We start from the raw sequence: 22,149 nt of genomic DNA on the forward strand, positions 1-22,149 counted from the left end.
AGATCTGGATGTGATAGAACTAGGGATAAGCAAAACACCAAAAAAAAAAAAAAATAAATAAAAAAAAAAAAAAAAGGTGGGGGGGGGGGGATCCAGGACTTTAGGATACCAAATAAACAAAAGGAATTTAGCAAAATGATAGTTAAAAATAAAAAAATTTACAAATCTTTATTAAATATTTATGCATTAAAAAGCTCTATCAGCTATATAGATATTAAAAGCACATTGAAGGAAAAAAAAAAACACAAAAAAAAAAAAACTAAAAACCTGTAGAAATACTACTGTATGCTATGTATACAATATTGGAACCATGTATTATTCTCATCTAAATCAAAGGTATATGAGAGAACTCCAATGCATTTTAACTTGTAAGTCTTCCTTAGGGTGTTTTTTTTTTTTTTTTTTTTTTTTTTTATGTTCTCTATGATGGTTTCTGCAACAAATATATTATATACAGCGGGTAAAATAGGTATTGAACACATCACCATTTCTCTAGGTAAATATTTCTCTAAAGGTGCTATTGAGATTAAATTTTCACCACGTTGGTAACAACCCATGCAATCCATACAAATAAACCAAAACAAATACATTCAGAAATTAGGTTAAGACCCCTTTCACACTGGGGCGAGCCGACTTTGCCGGGCGATCTGTGAAGTCGCGGCGCGCAGCTCGCACCGCGACCTCGAGGCGGCCGGCATGGACTTCATATAATTGATGTCAATGCAGGTCGCTCCGGGTCGCCCCAAAGAAGCTCCGGACCCTTTTTCTAAGTCGGAGCGACTTGTGTCGCTCCTATTAGAACGGGTCCACAGCTTCTCTATGGCAGGCGACCTACGGGGACCTGTCAGGAGACCAGGTCGCCCCCAGTGTGAACCGGCTCTAAATGTAATAAAATGGAATGACAAAAGGGAAAAAAGTATTGAAAACATGAAGAAAGGGAGGTGCAAAAAAGGCAAGGAAAGCCAAGTCACCAGCGGAAATCTATCAGTAATTAGAAAGCTCCTTGTCAGTGCAAATTAATATCAGCTGGTTCAGTCTCAACTGATGGCCTATTAAAAAGGTGTCTCATTACCAAGCTATCACACAAGAAAATGCTCACGATGGGTAAATACAAAGCCCTTGCAACCTTGTTACAGAAGTGTTCCTAAACTTCTAAAATGTTCCAGTGAGCACTGTTGGGGCCATAATCCGGAAGTGGAAAGAATAATTTCACCGTAAACCGGCCACGACCAGGTGCTCCTCGCAAGATTTCTGACAGAGGAGTGAAAAGAATTATCAGAAGAGTTGTCCAAGAGCCAAGGATCACTTGTGGAGTGCTTCAGAAAGAGCTGGAATTATCAGGTACAACTGATTTAAAGAAAATAAGTAATGCACTCAACCGCCATGGCCTGTATGCACGCTCACCACACAAGACACCATTGCTGAAGAAAAAGCATGTTGGAGTTTGTTTAAAATTTGTTGCATAACATTTAGACAAGCCTGTGAAATACCGGGCGAATATAGTCTGGTAAGAGGAGACCAAAATTGAACTCTTTGGAGCCATAATACACACCATGTTTGGAGGTCAAATGACATCACCCCAAAAACACCCCAATACCAACAATGAAGTTTGGAGGTGGGAACATCATGGTGTGGGGCTGTTTTTCAGCATATGGTACTGGCAAACTTCATATCATTGAAGGAAGGATGAATGCAAAAATGTACCAAGATATTCTTGATAAAAATCTGCTGCCATCTACCAGGATGATGATAAAGATGAAACGAGGGTGGACATTTCAGAGAGGCAATGATCCCAAACACAAAGCCAAGGAAACCCTCAATTGGTTTCAAAGAAGGAAAATAAAGCTGCTAGAATGGCGCAGCCAATCACCTGACTTGAATCCAATAGAAAATCTATGGAAAGAACTTAAGAGCAGAAGAAGAGGCTTGCGTAACCTTCAAGATTTGAAGACCACAAAAAAGTTCAAGCGCCAGTCCAACATGCAAATTCCATGTTGTATCTTGACCCCAAAGTTATAAACTGGTGAAGACTATGCTCCAAGTATGCCACGGTCGCCTGATCCTTAACACAGGATGGTGTATGCAGACAGTTAAACAAAAGAGAAGGATGGCGCTCAGGCGTGCACTTGTGATGAAAAAAGTACAAATGTGACCTCAGAGAATGGTCTTTGTGAAGGGCCTCAAAAGTTTAATAAACTCATACAATAAAAACGATTAAATCAATGGGAATACTTCCAAACCGGACTCTGAAGCCTCTTGATCTCCTAGGGAGCTGTGGGAATCCCTGGGAAGTCCTAGATTACCACCAGGGATTCCCACAGCTCCCTAGGAGATCCAGAGGCTTATTTTCTGATTTTATTTGTTTTGGTTTCTTTGTATGTATGGATTGCATGGGTTATCGACATGTGGTGAAAATTTCACATCAATAGCACCTTTAAAAATATATTTATCTAGAAAAATGGTGACGTGTTCAATACTTCTTTTACCCACTGTAAATCAGTCTCTCTCATAACACAAAAGGATATAAAAAAAATAAAATAGAACCAGTCTTCTGGCAAGCACTCACAATCATGGTCTTCCTTAGTGGTGGGGGTCAGTTGATAAAAGGTTTATCAGCCAATGTATTGGGTCCTGCTGGACCTCTGACAGATAAAACTAAATGGCTTTGTTACAAGGGTTATCTTTTCCAGTTACGGTACTCTCTCCATTTACATACAACAAATGAGACATAGAAGGGCACACCTCCCTGAAACACATCAGGTTACAGCTAGGTCTTCAATAAAATATCTGACATGTTTAAAAAAGTTACTTCCTCCAACCTCGCCATCCTTTAGAAAGGAATATTGCCATTTTAAAATGGAGCGCTCACAATTCCTGATTTCTATTCAAGAGGAGAGGTCGCTGTACCTCAACATGGTCGGTTAAAGGCCCGTACACACGAGTAGAAATTCTGCCAGGGATTTTCGTCCGACGACCGATCTGCTGATTTTCGGCTTGTAGTATGGTGCTCTTGACAACCGACTCCGACTTTTCGGCCGAAAAAATCCTGGTGTGTAGGCTATAAAATATTTGTCCTCCGTCAAAACACGTCCGATTTTCATGCAGTCAGTACAGATATCGATGGGGAAAAATCTTATGAGCAAGACTAGGCATGCTCAGAGATGAAAGAACACAAAGAAAGAAATCCAACACATGACATCACTTCTGAAGTAGAATTCTGTCTTACGGGAAAATTCGTGTGCAGTCTAGAGCACATTCCAACCAACAGACACCACTGTGGACAAAAGACGGACGACCGGTCGGCGGAAATTCGTTGCGTGTGTACGAGGTTTAAGAAGCCCGCCAATTGGGCCCATCAAAAATTGTATGCCTCCAAAGTCGTTCCTCCGTAGGTTTTTTCCCTTCCTGAATACCAGCTGGGACCATTTATCCTGGTAACCATTGTCACCAGGATTAAAAGAGAATGATGATGGGATGGCTCTCCTGCTATCCAACAGAAGGTTTTAGCTTATGTAATCTTTATTATTTCTCTTTTGCTCACCTCAGTGTGCTCATGCACTGATTTGGCCGATCTGACCTCATAATATAAATCTTAAAGCTGACAGCCTAGTCAGCAGAAAAGAGGGGAAGTTTTTACCTTTTTTATTCAATTATAGGTATGAAGACGGTACACTCTATATTATATTACAAGATATGAAGTGTATCTGTTGAATGCCATTTATAACCCTGTAAGCATCATGGCTTCATTCTTTATTAACCGGGAAAGTGGAAAGATATGGGGATATTAACCACTTGCCGACCAGTCACGTTGACTGTACTGTGGCAAAGTGGTTCGTTATCGTCTGGCGGCGTAGACCTACGTCACCAGACATTCCCCTCCCTGGGCGGCGCGCGCGCGCCGCCGGAGCCTCACTCTCGCTGTATTCAGTTACAGCAGGAGTCGGGCCACAATAGGGTCACAATAAAATGATTAGTCTGCACGTTTTGGGGTCCAATGTATCCAGTGTAATAATCTTCACAAGTCACCTAAGCAGCTGATTTGGCAGCCCTTTGACCTTTACTGGAATAAAAAATGTTAAAATAAAAATTGATTTTCTCACCCAAAAAAAGCCTTAAAATTGAGTTTTGCACTTGTTCCAGACACTACTGTGTCTACAGGACAGGAGGTGGAGGAAACTTTGCCCATTAGGCTACATTCACACCTGAGCGTAGCACGTTTTTTACCGCAATTTTTACCGCGATTTACAGGCGTTTTTAGATTGAATAGAGACCAATAGAAAACGCCTGTAATCTGCCCAAAAAGAAGCTCATGTACTTTGAGCATTGGGCGTTTTGCTCACAGCGTCAAAACGCTCAGATGTGAACAGGGGCTATTGAAATGAATAGGATTTGTCTTGTTGGGCGTTTTGAGAGCTGATCCTAGAGCAGAAAAACTCCCCAAAAACACCCCAAAACGCCTACATGTGAACGGAGCCTGAGCAAAGAAATCTGAAAGGTTTTTACCACCGCTACTGTAGCAAAAAAAAAAAAAAAGTGGTTTTGGTTTTATATACAGTACACACAAGAAAAAAAAAAAATATATAAAAATCTCTTTCTGGCACAATGTACTGTATATAAAACCCAAAACTTTTTTTTTTTTTTTTTTTTAAAAACAGTAACGTTCGGCTTTAAGATTGTCGTTCCCTACAATAACAGGACAAACTTTGCACAATCCCTTTAGAAGTAAGCTAGCTGTCCCCAGGCCCCCTATGAGCTCATCTATTGATAAAAATAAACACACATGGCAACAGTTGTCACCAAAAAAGAAAATGCATTACCGCATACAAGAGAGGCTTGTTAGAGATGATCAGTAAGTATATAACAGACATTAGCTTTTTATAAAATCAAAGGGCAATTTCTCAAACTTTTTCCCTACTTTATCAAATTTAGAACTAAAAACTTCACCTATTTTTGCTTTCTTGCTGGCTAGCAGTTCATAGCCTTTTATTGTAAGGTCAGTTCACCCAATAATCAGCTAGCACACTGGAGGTGGGCAGAAATAGAGCCAGGAATGGTGGAAGTGTGGGTGGCAGGGTGGCAGGGTGGCAGGGTGGCAGGGTGGCAGGGTGGCAGGGTGCCCCCCCCCCCCCCCCGTAGTGGTTAAGAAAGCCACTTGGTCAACTTCACAGGCTCCACCAATAACACTCCGATAACCAACTGTGCTCTCAAACTGCAAATCTTAGCCAGGTATGGCTGCCTTTTATTGCACAAATGTCAGTAACAATTTTTGCACTGTGCAGGTCCATCACACTGCAAGTGAAGGGAGGGGAAAAAAAAAAAAAAAAAAAACATTTCAAATAAATATAGAAAAATGACAGAATTTAGAAAAGGCATAATGTAATTTTAGGCGATTAAAAATGTGCGTTCCTTTTCAGTCGGCAGCCAATGTCATTTTCTGCACAACGCAAAACAATATGGTAATGCCCCAAGAATCGAATTTCCTACTTCTGTGATTGGCTCGCTGATTTTTCAGGATCTCCCTGCCGGTAAGAGAGCAGGCATCCAAAACGCACCGATTCAGAAGTGTGGGTGAACCAAGGAAAAAAGAGGCTGCTCAACACACGCTGGCTATACTGGGATCTGTTCTACTTCTCAGATGGATGTTAGACCTATTCTTAAAATTGAGGGTTTTTTTTTCCTCCATTCAACTTGACGTCTTGCGCCATTAACTCCACCAAAGCTCCCCATCCTTCTCCCTCTTTCTCCTTTTTGCCCCTTTTCTAGACACCTAGGGTGTTTACCCATTCTTCTTCTACAACCTAAAAAATATTACTTGGTATGCTCCTATCGTTCGGTACGACTATTGTGAAGGTGGGGCAAAGAGCCCTTTACCATGTAACCCCTAGGTTTTGCTCCTTACCTCATAGTGGTTCTGTGCCATTTTTTCCACTAGGTTCATATTAGGTTTTTCTATGTCTTCCACCACAATGCAAGATATATTTGCTGTAGAGGTTACAGCCAGAAGTTTCTAGACACTTTACATTGTTGTGCTGGAACCTTGTCTGTTACTTTATTGATATCCATTAAATTCTCTGTTCATGTTCTATACATTTCTGTTAATTGATAGACTATGGTATGCCATATTTTGCTGTATACCTTAATTTAAAAAAAAAAAAAAAAAAAAAAAAAAAAAAAAAAAGACAGCGCTCAAACCGACCCAATATAGTCACGAAGTATGCTCCGGCCACAATCATTTGTGCTGCAGTTCCTTTAAAACATGCTGGTAGGAGGGGAGAGCAAGGTGACAGATGAGGTCAATTTTCTGCTTTTCTTTTACTGTCCAGTCACAGGTAGGGATAAGCGAATGGTTTGGCCCGAGCATGAGTTTAGGCTGAACATTTGTCTGCTCGGCCGTTCGACGAACACTCGAATTTGCATGGTGTTCCCCTTGATGAACACCCTGCAATGCAGCGAGCACTGCACAGTGCATCCTGTGCCCTGATTGGGCGCAGTGCAGGCTGGTTGTTAAGGAACGGGGCCAGGAAGCCAGTCTTGGCATCCTTGACAACCGAGGGGCGATAAGCTATCAATAGGTTTCCCTGTGGACAGGTGAGAAAAAAAAAAAAAACAGCATGGGGTCATCGTCATCCCCAGTCTATACCAGGCCCTTCATGTTTAGTATGGATTTTAAGAGGAACCCCAAGCCAAAAAAAAAAAAAACACCCCTGCCACTCCCGCCACAAAGCACCTTGCCTCCAAGTTGACGAGGACAAGGGCCTCTTCCCAACAACCCTGGGCTGTGGTTGTCGGGGTCTTATCAGAATCTAGAAGCCCCCTTCAACAAGGGGCTACATAACCCAGACACTGGGTTATGTAGCCGAGTGGCCCCGCTCTCTGCCTATATAAGAACTGTCAAAGTGCAGAGAGGGCATACGGCTGTAGGCCGTTTTTTAATTTTATTTTATTTTTCGGGTTTGGAGGGCGTCGTAATTGACAATGGATTTACATCAAGGGACTGCCCAGGGTTGTCAGCAGAGCCTTCCCCCCCCCCCCCCCGCCCCAAAGCAAAGCACCCCACCCCTATGTTGAGGGCATGTGGCCTGGTATGGTCGCAGGGGGGGGGGGGCGCTCACTCGTCCCCTCCCCTTTCCTGACCCACATGCTCGGATAAGGGTCTGTTATGGATTTTAGGGGGGGGGGAGCCCCACAATTGCCTTTTTTTTCCAATGGCCAGATGCCAGCAATTGTAACCATGAGTCATTTTAAAAATGGGGATTTTTTTTTTTTTTTTTTTTTTTTTTTTAGAAAGGAAATGTTTTCTGTAGCCTGTTTTAGAACTGCTACAGATGCACTAATTTACAGGCAAATTAATGGCACCCCCCCCCCCCCCGACACTATATTTCAGAGATTCTTCATTTTAATTGTTGCACTTTAAGCATAATTAAAATCATTGCTCCTGAAAATAATCAAAAAAAAAAAAAAAAAAAACACACACCACCACACATTGATAAATGTCCCCCAGGATATTGCCCAGACCCTCATACCACTTTTATGGCCAAATACTTGCATATAAGCCACCATAATGGGCACTTTTGAATTTTCCTTTTTGGCTCCTATAGACTTCAATGGGGTTCGCTGTTTGGGTTAGAACAGTTAGGGAGTTCTGCTGCAAACCGAACAGGGGGGGGGGCGTTTGGCCCATCCCTAGTCACAGGCTAGGGGAGGGACAAGTCCTGAAAGGGTTAGTTTTCATTTTTAACCTCTTTGCAAGCTATAATGGCCAGATCATTAATGTTTGGGAACAAATCCTATGTCCGCAGTAATGAGTCTTGAAAGCAACAAAGAAAGGCACTAGAAGGAATAACAACTAGTTAACGGAGATTGGGGCTATACGCCTTCTGTTATCGCTTTGATTAGAACACAAACTCTTTGTGGTTGTTATGCATTCTATATTGTAAAAATGGTTTTAAATTTATTTATTTTTTTTGTAAATATAGACATTTCTTTACGCTTTGTGAAAACCCATTGAAAACTGAAACAGCAAGCGTTATTCAACTTTTCAAAGAAAAAAAGAAGGCCTCATTCCCTGCCAGACTGGGCTGTAAAGCAAAGCTGCATAAGGGGGAACAAAAAAAAAAAAAAGAAGAAAAAAAAAAAAAAAAAAAAAAAAAAAAAAGATACATCTTATGAATGACTGAATGGACTGACGCAAAGCTGCATATGGGGGAAAAAAAAAAAGATATCCTATGAATGACCGAATGGACAGAAATACATCTTTTTGCTCTCATATGCATTTCAAGTTTGGACTGTCTGAAGTTCAAAAAAAAAAAAAATAATAATAAGATTGTTTCAGCCATTTCAAGCTAGCCTAGCTCAAAACTAGATTGCAGGCTGAATATTTTTTGACATCCCAAGACGTCGCCCTCCATTATGTGATAAGGTGACAGGTACAAATGAAAAGACTAACACACCTTCAATGTATTCACTAATGCATCTATCATAGCAGCCGTCTGACAGATCAGCTGTATGCTGGCAGCCCGAATTTCTGTTATCGTAAAATTGATAGCTGACAGGTGCATCTGAGCAATGGCTTGTTGTCATATTATAACCATCAAGGGAACCAGATGAGACCGACATTCCACTTATCTGAAACAGAGCGTTCTAGATACAGCTGAGCCATTTTCCTATAAGATGACCCTGTAGAATGCAATGTTACTATAGCTGGCTACAAGGGGGGGGGGGGGGGTTAGTTATAAGAGCCACTCCTCAAATCTAAAATATTACAACGTAAAGTCATGAAAATATTTTTTTCTAGCTGCACTTATTCTTGACTACTGGATAAACAAGAAGGAAAGTGCCGAAGAGTATAAAGTCCAGGTTTACAGTACTTTTATTCAGGCTTTTATATCATAAAAAGCCAACACGTTCCGGTGTTCAAAGCATTTATCTTCATCAGGGCTTGGTACGGTTCTAATGGACAGGTAAAACTGGGATGGATCCCAACAGGTAATTAGTACAATTGCTTGAGCATTCATACTAAATTACCTCTCAGGATCCCTCCAATGTTAGCAATCCAGCACGTGCCTTGCTCAACGGTACCAAGCCCTGATGAAGGGGAACTCTCTAAACTCTGGAACTTCTTGAATTTTTACAATTCAAGACTGAATTAAAATAAATCTGGTTCTGCTTTTGGCGCGTTCCTCCTTTTCTGTACACCCAGTCCCTGTTCAAGTAAAGGGTCAACCTTCCACAACAACTACTGGAGGGGCTGCCTAGGGGCAATCATTCCCTCTACGTGCCCAAGACTTGACTGAGAACCCCCAACTGATTTAAGTAGTTATGTGCCCCACACCTTTTTCTACTTCCCTCATTCTTGCTTAAAGTCTTTGGAAGTAGAAGGCTCCACTTCCTTTATATCCCCGGCATCCAATCAAGTTGCTCCCTTTTACATGCTTATCTATGAAGACATGCTGGTAAGGTTAATTGGCTCAATTGAGTACGCCCAGGATGGCAGCCTCACCTCCTAAGTGCACTGAGTTCCTGGATAGAAAAGCGTCCTAGAAATACAAATTGAATAACAAATAAATTAAAACGTTGTTTAAGCTACCCACTAGCTTAAATACTGCAAAACAACGTAGGTCAAAAACGGCAACAACCCGATCAGTGCCCACTTTGGCAAACCCAAGCCAAACAAGATTGATTCCCAATTGCAGATATGGGCCCTGCTCTTTTACTGTACCACTCTTCCATGTAAGAGATCCACTGGTTTTTCCATTAGTTAGTAAATTTTCTTATTTTTTGTTCTAGCAACTGTAGGTTATTGGGGCTGCGGACAAAGCAGTTAAAAAATGAATAGGACTTACATACTATGGGAGTTTAAATAAATCACCACATTTCAGGAATCATTTTCTACTAAGTTAAAAAAATTAAAGCAATAGGATTTAGAATTAAATGGAGAAACTCAACACGGGGTTGTAGGAGCAGATACTAAAAATCTGGGTATAAACCCCAAGACTTCGTGATATACCTAAATATCTTGGGTCTTGAAGTCAAAGTGTTACCCATTATGAGTACAGACAACCGGAGTGGCTACAGCTTAGCAGGACATGCTGGGATTTGTAGCTCTAAAGCAGATGAAGCACACTGGTTAAGAGCAAAGTTTCTCAACCAGGTTTCCATGGAACCCCAGGATTTTAACCAGGTTTCCATGGAACCCCAGGATTTTAACCAGGTTTCCATGGAACCCCAGGATTTTAACCAGGTTTCCATAGAACCCCAGGATTTTAACCAGGTTTCCATAGAACCCCAGGATTTTAACCAGGTTTCCATAGAACCCCAGGATTTTAACCAGGTTTCCATAGAACCCCAGGATTTTAACCAGGTTTCCATGGAACCCCAGGATTTTAACCAGGTTTCCATAGAACCCCAGGATTTTAACCAGGTTTCCATAGAACCCCAGGATTTTAACCAGGTTTCCATAGAACCCCAGGATTTTAACCAGGTTTCCATTTAACCCCAGGATTTTAACCAGGTTTCCATGGAACCCCAGGGTTCCTCCAGAGGATGTTAGAGGTTCCCTGATCAATGTCTGCCTCTCAGATAAGTTCCCTCTGTCACCATTGACTTTTTGGCTATCTGTAAGCGGGTAATTCTTCCTAATGACCACAAGTGTAAGGAGCATTCTTCCCACCGACCATCACACTAATGTATCATAAGTTGTAGATATAGGAATTTCTAGCAGAGGGTCCGGAAAGTTATTTCAATGGTTCCTCTGCATTGAAAAGGTTGGGAAGAGCTGGGCTGAGACTTTACCATAGAAAGACATTCTTAAAGAAAAGAAAAAAAAAAAAAATAGGATGGGGGGCCCCACCGTCTCATTTCAGAGTTACAAATCACTTTGTTTGTCTCCCCCGAAACAAAACGTTCAACCAATCCAGCAATTTAGATGTCAATGTTGCCTCTTTGTTTCCAGACATGTCACCCCTCAGCAAAGGAAGCAGCAGCATTTGTCATGACATCTCATGAATATGCATTCGTCCTGAAGATAACACAATGAGGACACAGACAAGCGGGTGGGGGTGGGTAAAGCACTGTAGCTTTAAGAGCGCCCCAGACGTATATAGATGCAGCCTGCAAAAGCATTCCATTGTACTTCTACTCAGCATTGCTTGTGATATCAGCAAGATGGCTGCTGCTTTGCTCAAAGGTTTACAAGGATGAATCACCAGAAAGTGATCACCGCTCTGTGGGAGACATTAGCAAATACTTTCCTTCCCATTTCCTCTACTTCCTTTAAAAAGGAGGTTCTGCTTACAGCTCCCCTCCCCCACTAAATAAACCGACACTATGGTCCGAATTGAGCCTTCCTAGAATGGATGCTAATCGAATCTGACCAAAGCTTTATCTCTCTTGGAATGTATACCGAATTGGTTTAGGTGTTCTGCATCAGCTCAGGATTTATTGTAGATGAAGACTTAGAAGGCTCGATTCACACCTATGCAGTTTGCTTTTGATCTGTTTCTGCAGTGCATTTTGCATTTTTTGCACACGCGCTTTTGTAATAAAATATACTATATTGTCAAAAGTATTGGGACGCCTGCCTTTACACACGCATGAAGTCCCATCCCAGTCTAATGCATCGTACACACGCAACGATTATCGGCCGACCGATCGTCCGACTTTTGTCCAGAGTGGTGTTTTGTTGGTTGGAATGTGCCTAGACTGCACACAAATTTTCTCAGCCAACAAAAATCTACTTCAGAAGTGACGGCATGTGTTGGTTTACTTTCCGTGTGTTTTCTTCTCTGAGCATGCCCAGTCTTGCTCATCAGATTTTTGTCTGCCGAAATCTGTACTGACTGACGGAAATCGGCCGTTGTGTTGACGGCCAACAAAAATTTTATAGCATGCAGACCAGATTTTGTTCGGCCGAAAAGTCACAGTCGGTTGTCGGAAGCATCATACCAACAAGCTGACAATCGGCCGATCGGACGTTGGCCGAAAATTCACGGCCAACAATCTTTGCGTGTGTACGAGGCGTTAGTCTGTAGGGTTCAATATTGAGTTGACCCACCCTTTGCAACTATAACAGCTTCAACTCTTCTGGGAAGGCTGTCCACAAGGTTTAGGAGTGTGTCTATGGAAATGTTGGACGAGAAGCCCTGGTTCGCAGTCTCCGCTCTAATTCATCCCAAAGATGTTCTATCTGGTTGAGGTCAGGACTGCACTGGTGCGCATTCATGTTGGAACATGAAGGGGCCATCCCAAAACTGTTCCCACAAAGTTGGGAGCATGAAATTGTCCAAAATGTCTTGGTATGCTGACGCATTAAGAGTTCCCTTCACTGGAATTAAGGGGCCAAGCCCAACCCCTGAAAAACAACCCCACACCATAATCCCCCCTCCACCAAATTATTTGGATCAGTGCACAAAGCAAGGTCCATAAAAGACATGGATGAGCGAGTTTGGGGTGGAGGAATTTGACTAATCTGCACAGAGCCCTGACCTCAACCCGATTGAACACCTTTGGGGTGAATTAAGAGCGCAGACTGCCAGCCAGGCCTTTACAACCAACATCAGTGCCTGGCGTCACAAATGCGCTTCTGGAAGAATGGTCAAACATTCCCATAGACACACTCCTAAACCTTGTGGACAGTCTTCCCAGAAGAGTTGAAGCTGTTATAGCAGCAAAAGGTTGAGCCAACTCAATATTGAACCCTACGGACTAAGACTGGGATGCCATTAAAGCTCATGTGTGTGTAAAGGCAGGCGTCCCAATACTTTTGGTAATATAGTGTATGCTGCAACCTCAACACATGGTAAGCGAACTGCATATGAAATTTTAGGTCGTGGCACGTTGGCAGCCCAATAAAATAAATAGGCCAGCTTAAAAACGCACATTAAGACAAACAACAAACCAAACACCTTTGTGTGAACGAGCCCGTAATGAGAACTGTAAATTATGATTTTCTGCTATGCCACCAAAATACTACGAGACCATTAAAGGTCATTTTTTCCCCCCTTCTGTTCACCAGCATTATCGAGCTGGAGATAAAAGACTTCAGAAATTAATTGGAATAAATGATTTTTTTTCCCAGTGCCAAAATGACATTTTCTGATGATCACAGAGAAGAATGAGCATTCCTGACCGGTCTGATAGCCCCGCGCGAACAATACGCAGCCAGACACCAGCAGATGAAAAGCCCCATCACTCATCCCTTTAAGGCTGGCAAGTCGGCCACCCCCTGTCTGGCTCTCCAACCCCCCCCCCCTTTCATTGTCACAGCTCATTATGGTCATGTGATGCAACTTACCCTGCCATGTGGGTTGTCCTGGAGTAGTGCTTGCTGCAGAGAGGGGGTCACTTCCTCCAGCTGGAGCATATGACAGAGGTCTGTCAGCTCTTCCTGTCCCAGAGACCCTGTTCCAGTGGTGTCAAAGCTGTCAAAGAGTTCCTTGAGGCGAGCTTCATACTGGTCCTGCTCCATCCCATCGCCCACCGCTCTGTCCTACAAGACAACGTGGAGGCCGGTGAACAAGCATAGAAGACATGTTAAAACATACCAAATATAGCACAGTTATTGTTAGAAGGAATACTAAGGGCATGTTCACACCTGCACGCCGCGGTAACATGTTGAAAAGGTTACACAACGTAGGGTAACCCATGAAGCACAGTGCATAATGCTTGCAGGCCATAATTTTGATGTGATGCATTGTGGTGCACAATAATGGAAAAAAAACAAAAACACCAAATCCAGAATAGTGTGATCGGGACCTTGAGGGAATTAAAGAACTGCCCTTGCCATCATTGGGATTGAAAAGGAATGGATTGGAGTGCTGGATCCTAGGCGTTTACTATGGCAGTATGGAGTGGATTATTATTGGGGAGTATTGACCATCATGCTTGAAGAGGTCAATGGTGGTTGCTTTGGACAAAAGCAAGAGATTTAAGAAAGAAACAGCCCCGTCAATGGTTACCAGTCCAAATATTGCATGATTTGAAAGAAACACACCAAAACATTTTGTTGAGTCCAAGAGACCCCCCTTCATATGCTAGAATGAGCCGCTAAAGCCAGCTTTCCCAAAGCCCTCTGAATCTTTCAAGTATGGCATAACTACACTCCAGTCCAAACCAGTATACTGAGCCCCAATAAAAAGGTAATCTTACAAAAAAAAAAAAAAAAAAACTGAAATGCATTGGATTGTTTCCTTCAGATATACCAGGATTAAACAAAGATTTTCAGATTTTCATGAAATGCATTGGATTGTTTCCTTTAGATATACCAGGATTAAACAAAGATTTTCAGCCATTGGTGTGATGCACTGTACCTTCCAGGGAATAGGTGCTGGAACGTCCCCCTTCCGAGTCACATCTCTCCTCCACCCCTACCCACCTCCGAGCACCGTCCCTTGGTTTTACCCCCTACCCCAGTGCTGTATCTTGGCCTAGGCCTAGGGCAGCACCTTGCAGGGGGGCAGCAAAAAGGCTGCACCATGCATGCACGAGAAAAAAAACAGCCTCCTCCCGGCTCGCCCACTAAAAAGGGTCACTGCTGGCTTGCGCTACACACTTTTAGTATAGTGCCAGTCTTATAGGGCGAATTGGGCTGGAGGGCAGGGTCCAGGAGGCAAATCAGTCTGGCACCCCCATAAAGTGGTCACACTGCTACCTCCTGGTATGATATGATGGTATGATGATGGGCACTGCTGAGGCTGACCTTATGGGAACTGATGAGGCTACACTGATGGGCACTGATAGACTGTGGTTGTGGTCTGTGGTTTACAGATGACAGGGCGAGTCATAAAAATAGGAAGAGGTGTGTCGTATTTAAATTAGGGAGTGCACCAGTTTAGTCCGGCCTAGGGCAGCACAAAACCTAAATACACCACTGCCCTACCCGCCTCATTTAGAGAATACAGAGCCAAGTAGCATTTGGTCCTCCTAAGTAATTTGTACAGAAATTGTTAAGGATAACAAGAAAAGCATTAAAATAGATTCCCCAAAGCCAGCAGATTCTCCCAGCAACAAAAGACCCCCGGCAGCAACAACAGGTCTCCTGGCAGCAAGCATCAATAGATTTTCAAGTAGCCAGGAATGAAAGAGCCCTCCCTTAACAGTAGATATCTGCCAGCAACAATTGATCCCCCACCAACAACAACAGAGCTCCCCAACAACAGTAGACCACCACAGCAGCCAGCAACAATAGACCCTCCAATGAACCTGAGCACCGCATCCAATTCCATAAATTCAGTGCTGGGAGCTGCCTGCGTTCCTGCTGGAAAAAAGCCCCGGTACCTTCTATCCTTAAACTCGGACTGCTGACTTTAGAGAAGGCTTTGGGGCTGTCAACTTCATCTTTACCACTTTAAAAACATACAATCAAGGAGGATGGTTCAGACTTTAAAGTTTTATTTGCTTCACATTTGTTTCAGGTCAGCAACCCACTAGACTCAGTTACGTGCTCCATAACTATGTGAGCTTGCTGACCTGGAACAAGCATGCAGTGATTAAAGTGCTAGGATAACTGCTATCCATTTTTACATTTTACACATATTAGAAGCACATACAAAACCCCACACACATGGATCCGCAGTTGGACATATACCCAGAACTCCAGGATTGGATGTAATGTATAGACTGGTAGCAATGCTACTGCCGATATTGAAACCGCTAACATTTAGACACCCTAAGCTCAACAACTGAAGCCATATTTCCAATGGCATGAGATAAAATCGATTTAACCTGCAGAGGTCAAGCAAGAAGGCAACATATGTTTTGTGTGTTCTCCCCCCTTATTATAGATCACTGACCTACATAATCTTTAACCTTCCATTTCTGACCAAGAAAATCCAAATCTTCACACAGATGCTCATCTCCCCACAATCCCGCTTAGCAACCTGGATGGGATTTGAAATAGAAGCAGTCTGACACGACGTCCCCCTTCTCTGGCGGAACACAGGATGAGCAACGTATTACTGCACACAGATTTTACTCTGCAGCAATAGCATTTATCCTGCAATTACTGGTTTTGTTATGGATGGTTATCAGGCATTTTCCAACCTGGTGGTCATTCATATTCCATCCAGTGCAGTCATAATCTCCTGGTGGCCATATTATGGTGGTAACCAGAAAAATGCAAACAGATCTACAGAAACTTAAAGCAATTAGAAGGATTATGGTAGACCTGAACTGTATTAAATAAGTAGTTAGCTCTTCTGCCTTGCAGCACTCTAGTCCCCAGCTCAAATCCAAATGAGGATTCTATTGATATGGAGTCTGCATGTTCTCCCTGCGGGTTTCCTCCAGGTGCTCTGGTATAACCCCATGCTCAGAAGACCTGCTGTTACGTGAATTGGCGACTTTCCGAACTGGCCCTAGTAAGTATGAAAGGAAGGAAGATAAGGATCATTGGATTGATGAGATTTTATTAGTATTTCAAAATTGCTACATAAATGGTCAGCAGTGCACTTTATAAATAATTGGTACCCATATAGTTTTTGTGAACAGGTTCTAAGTACTGCTGGACTTATGGGAAGATTTCATGTACATAGCTACTTTCTAAAGCCTGGAATTGTGTAGGCTGAGGCACACGCCTCTTCACTTGCACAGTTATGGGACAGTAGGGAAAATTAATGGGCCTAATAGCCCACCTTATATCCATCATCCCTATGTTCACCTTCCACAACCAAAATAAATGTCCTACATAAGCACCAATTCAGCCTAGGCACAGCCTATTTTATTTTAATTTTTTATTACATGTACTTGTATAGCGCCGTCAATTTACGCAGCGCTTTATACATACATGTTGTACATTCACATCAGTCATTGCCCTCAAGGATCTTACAATCCAAGGTCCCCAACTCACATTCATACATACTAGGGTCAATTGAGACAGCAGCCAAGGGGAGCTCTTGGCTACTTAAGAAAAAATGAAAAGTCAGCAGCTACAAAATACTATAGCTGCGGACTTTTAATATTAGGAGACTTAGGAATCCAGCAAGGTCTGGTCTTCACCCGATCAGATATTTCAATCGGTTGCTGCCATCGCCATCTCTACTAAGGGAAACTGTCAGTAAAGCAGTGCGGCTTCACAGCTGATTCCCTTCTGTGCATGTGCAAAGTGTGCTGGGCTCTGTGAATGGCCCGACTGCAGGGGAAGGAGGAGAGGCCGAATTTTCTGATTCAGTTTGCTGCGGATAACTGAGCCGGAAGTGGGAGCGGGTACCTGTCAAAAAACAGGTACCTGCTACCCCCCCAAGGGGTGTCAAATGTGGCAGCGGTGGAGGGGTCGAGGCGGCGGACAAGCGTAGCTCCTTTTTAGGTGGAGCTTCGATTTAACCTAACAGCATGTGTTTGGAATGGGGGAGGATACCGGAGAACCCAGAGGATACCCATGCAGTTACAGGGAGAACATGTAAACTCCAGGCAGCGGTGGTTGGGATTCGAACCAACAACCCCAGTGCTGCTAGGTGGAAGTACTAACTAATATGCCAGTGTGCTGCCCCACAATATTTAGCGCTAGGGATTCATTCGCTGCACCACCAACACCTGACAACACTCGGGCCTGACACAGCATTACATCACAGGAGGAAATGGAGACAAACACAAATGTCCAGACATGTGCACTTCTTCATATGTTGAAGTTCTAGATATCCCAATTCCTTCTTGCAGCAAAAGAGGAGTCGGTGGAGCATTGGGAAGGTAACCATTTTCACTAGCAAGGGGCAGGCTATCAAGTAGATTCAACACAATGGTCCTTGAGCAAAAAAAAAAAAAAGAGACACCTTTTTAGATTTGAAACATCTTTGTGAAGCACGATGTGGCTACAGAGCATTTAACCTTTTTTTCCAGTCAAGGCACCCTTTCAAAATTAAGCACAATCTCAAGGCACCCCATTCTAAAATGAATAGTTTTACATAACGCAGCAACATTTGCACAAGTAGTACACCCAACATTAGAGGCGATTTACTCTTTCAAAAGCAAACACTAGACATGCGCGGTTAGTTTCGTTACGAATATTTGGATGACTTTTTTTATTTTTTATTTTTAATTCGGATATGTCCAAAATATCCGAACTACAGGATAAAAACGGAGTCTACCGAATGCTCCTAATACCAAAAATGAAATTAATCTGAATTTCCCAAATTAAAATTTGAATCAAATTTTACATTTCAAATTTAATTTGAATTCGATCTGTAAGCATATTTCTGAACTCAAAGAATGTGTGTGTTATTAGAGTACCATTTCAAAATAATGCTGTTTTCGTTAAAGGAGGATTTCATTGTAATCATTTCAAGAAGATTTTTCTCTTTTTTGTTTGTTCACTTTGCCGCATTTGAATAAAAAAAAAAAAAAAAAATAATAATGATTATATATATATATATATATATATATATATATATATATATATATATATATATACACACACACACACACACACACACACACACACACACACACACACACACGCACCTATTTTATATATATATAAAAATTTTTTTTTTTTTAAACACAAAGAAAATTCAAAAACAGACCTAAAACAAATTCAGAATAGGAGTTCAAAATACGAATTGAACGAATCAACCAAATTTCATAAAAACAAAATAACTAGATTAACAAATCGAAAAAAAAATTTTTTCGTCATGCATGTGTGTAGCAAACACACCTTTGAACACTGGACTAGTATTCCAATGTTTCTCTTCTCCGTCATTTTATCTCCCTCTCTCAGCTAATGTGACCCCGGTGCTGATGGAGACGGGTAGGGGAGTGGCAAACAAGGATGCAGGCACCCGACAACCTCCTTATTTACCAATAATATCATTGATTGCTAGGATCCTGGCAGCTAGAAGGTTGCATGGTGCACAATAAAAACCTGTGGCTTTGTGTAACAAAAAGGCAAGCTTGATCCACCTGCTGGTTTGGATACAATTTTTGGGCACCCTGGTTGAAGACGGCTTGGCTAGAGTAAACCAGGCATAGGCAAAAGCAGACAATGCACCAATCACGGAGCGGTGGGCAATTTTGAACAAAACATTTCTGTATCTGGACACCTATGCTTGCATGCACCTGCAGATCATTGACTGTAGAACACTGGGGGGGGGGGGGGGGGTTAGGTTTTAGAATATCATGGCTCTCATATACAACTATAGCATATACAGCTACTATCATTGCCATTTCTCAGGGCAGTTTTCCCGATGGTGACCATGCCTCCTTAATGTGTCTTAGAACAGCAGATTGTAGTCTTCATTGATAGCCTGGGTGAGGGGGGGGGGGAACAACAGAGCACTATTGCGCCTCAACATGGCAGTGTGCAACTCTCAACCAGGACAGGTAGCATGCAGGGCTGCTGACCCCCCCCCCCCCCTCTCCCCAAGAATTCAGGAGAAGGACGTCTGTCTCCTCCACCTTCCTCTATCGCACTGCTGGAGCCAAAAGGTAGGGCTCTGCAGTGATGGAAAGGTCCTCGTGTGATGGAGACCACCAACATGATTGGGGTGCTGCAACTGTAGAAAAAAAGGTTGAGAGAAGCTGTAAAACTACTAATGCCAACCAACAAAACAGCATTGTGTGAGCTTCACCCTCTATACTCCCATCCCTTATCTCCATTATCCATATGTCTCTGTGGAAAACCCCCTAGGGCAGTGATGGCGAACCTTGGCACCCCCAGATGTTTTGGAACTACATTTCCCATGAGGGTCATGCACTCTGCAGTGTAGTGGAGCATCATGGGAAATGTAGTTCCCATACATCTGGGGTGCCAAGGTTCACCATCACTGCCCTAGGGGCTTTTGGCTGCATCAATGGCGACCTTGTTGACTCTTTCACAGAAAGAGGAAATCCACCTCATGGATGACCCGAGTGTCACCAGGTCTGGACATCTCCACGATTGTGACACACAAAGAAATTAAAGCCTGTAAGAGGATTTTACTCTTATCCATTCTATTCCAAAATGGAAAGCTTCGCCTGGAGATTTACTTTTCCCCATTCGTTAACAGGGTATGTATCTCTTTAAAATGAAGCAGGCAGCCACTACAGAGTTAATTTAATCAACTCCATTAGAAATGATCAAAAGATGTTTCTTCCTCTTCATGACGAGCCCCTGTGATTACATTACACTTTCATAGTGCGCCTCTCTGCCAGCCACATTTGAACCGATGCCAACGAGCGCAATGTAATTAGCAATCATGATTGAGTCATTGTACTGAAATAGCAATGGCTCTGTCTATCCTTATTGTGACTAGCAAAATTACAGAAAAAATGGTTTTCCTTCCTGGACCGTAAATAAATAGATTTTATTTTTTTTTTTTAACAGGAAAGTACATTTCAAAGTTGTGGGGACACTGAAAAGCCTTCGTTGTAAATATCTTGGAAAAAAAAAAAAAAAAAAACACACGTAAATAAGCATTCTTCTGAAAAAAAAAAAAAGGAGGGAGAAGAATAGTGTTAAGCTTAGAATAGTGATGTCACCGGTCTCCAGTGAATGGATAGGCTGTATTCTCAGTGATGTCACCAGTCTCCAGTGAATGGATAGGCTGCATTCTCAGTGATGTCACCGGTCTCCAGTGAATGGATAGGCTGCATTCTCAGCGATGTCACCAGTCTCTAGTGAAGGGATAGGCTGCATTCTCAGCGATGTCACCAGTCTCTAGTGAATGGATAGGCTGCATTCTCAGTGATGTCACCGGTCTCTAGTGAATGGATAGGCTGCATTTTCAGTGATGTCACCGGTCTCTAGTGAATGGATAGGCTGCATTTTCAGTGATGTCACCGGTCTCTAGTGAATGGATAGGCTGTATTCTCAGTGATGTAACCAGTCTCTAGTGAATGGATAGGCTGCATTCTTAGTGATGTCACCGGTCTCTAGTGAATGGATAGGCTGAATTCTCCGTGATGTCACTGGTCTCTAGTGAATGGATAGGCTGCCTTCTCAGTGATGTCACTGGTCTCTAGTGAATGGATAGGCTGCCTTCTCAGTGATGTCACTGGTCTCTAGTGAATGGATAGGCTGCCTTCTCAGTGATGTCACTGGTCTCGCACGAATGGATAGGCTGCATTCTCAGTGATGTCACCGGTCTCTAGTGAATGGATAGGCTGTATTCTCAGTGATGTCACCGGTCTCATGAATGGATAGGCTGCATTCTCAGTGATGTCACCGGTCTCTAGTGAATGGATAGGCTGCATTCTCAGTGATGTCATTGGTCTCTAGTGAATGCATAGGCTGCATGCTCTTGCTGCTCTATGGAGTCTATTGAAATTTCACTTCACATCCTGCCCCAGTGTAAGGCCTCATATGCACACAGGACGTTTTGCAAACGCTCCTAAAAGCCTTTCCTTTTGGCAACAGTATTTTGGCAGAAAAAAGCCAGATGCTTGTAAAAGGGACTAATACAAGCTTTTAGACGCGTTTACAGGCGTCAAGAGGTTGGGCGTTAATTCATTTAATTGTCTGAAACAATAAATTTACAGTATTCTGGCTATTGAAAATTGAAAATCTACTAAAAGCCTATGTGTGCATGGGCACATAGGCTAGCACTCAGGAGTTTAGAGGCAAAGAAAGAAAAAAAAAAAAAAAAATTAAATAATTTAATCATATGATTTAGTCATCAGATCTGCATTCAGATTTAGATGCCATGAACACAAAGGAGGAAGAAAGTAAAAGTATTTCAAAAGGCCTTAGGACTTCATGACAACAAAAATCACAGATCTTAACCACTTTACCGCTGCTCACTAGAGCTCTACTGCGGCAAAGTGGCACGATAACGTCTGGCGACGTAGACCTACGTCGCCAGACATTCCCCTCTCGCTCTGTTTTCAGTCACAGCGGGAGTCGGGCCAGGGGAGGAGCAGCGGCGATCGCCGCTGCTCTTCCCCGATCACTGGGGAATCGAGTCTGGAGATCCGCCTGCTTGTGTAAACAAAGTGGGCGGATCTCCTAAGTGACAGGCAGGGTCAGATTGCAGGGTTCAGCATAGCTGAACCTGCGATCTGTCCTTGTGTCACATAATCCCCTCCCCCCACACACGTCAGTAAGCACCAGGCATACATTAACCCCTTGATCACCAATAAAAAATTAACCCCTTCCCTGCCAGTGTCATTTTTACAGTAGCAGTGCATATTTATAGCACTGATTACTGTAGTATTGTCACTGGTACCCCCAAAAGTGTCAAAAAT

At 42.7% G+C, this 22,149-nt stretch overlaps 1 protein-coding gene across 3 annotated transcripts in view; it reads right to left on the reverse strand.

Moving 5' to 3' along the window:
* The window catches only part of NIN (ninein), a gene marked incomplete at its 3' end in the record, with an annotated part of 222,156 nt that overhangs the window by 162,364 nt on the left and 37,643 nt on the right, over nucleotides 1–22,149 (reverse strand). For all 3 annotated transcript variants that reach the window (XM_082242636.1, XM_082242637.1, XM_082242638.1), the window contains exon 2: nucleotides 13,292–13,486. In XM_082242636.1, the coding sequence (XP_082098762.1) occupies nucleotides 13,292–13,465 (174 nt within the window). In that variant the 5' untranslated portion in view covers nucleotides 13,466–13,486. The remainder of the gene's footprint in view (nucleotides 1–13,291; nucleotides 13,487–22,149) is intronic.

This window comes from Pelophylax lessonae, assembly GCF_965119305.1.
Source record: "Pelophylax lessonae genome assembly, chromosome: 13".
In the NCBI taxonomy this organism is placed as follows: Eukaryota; Metazoa; Chordata; class Amphibia; order Anura; family Ranidae; genus Pelophylax; species Pelophylax lessonae.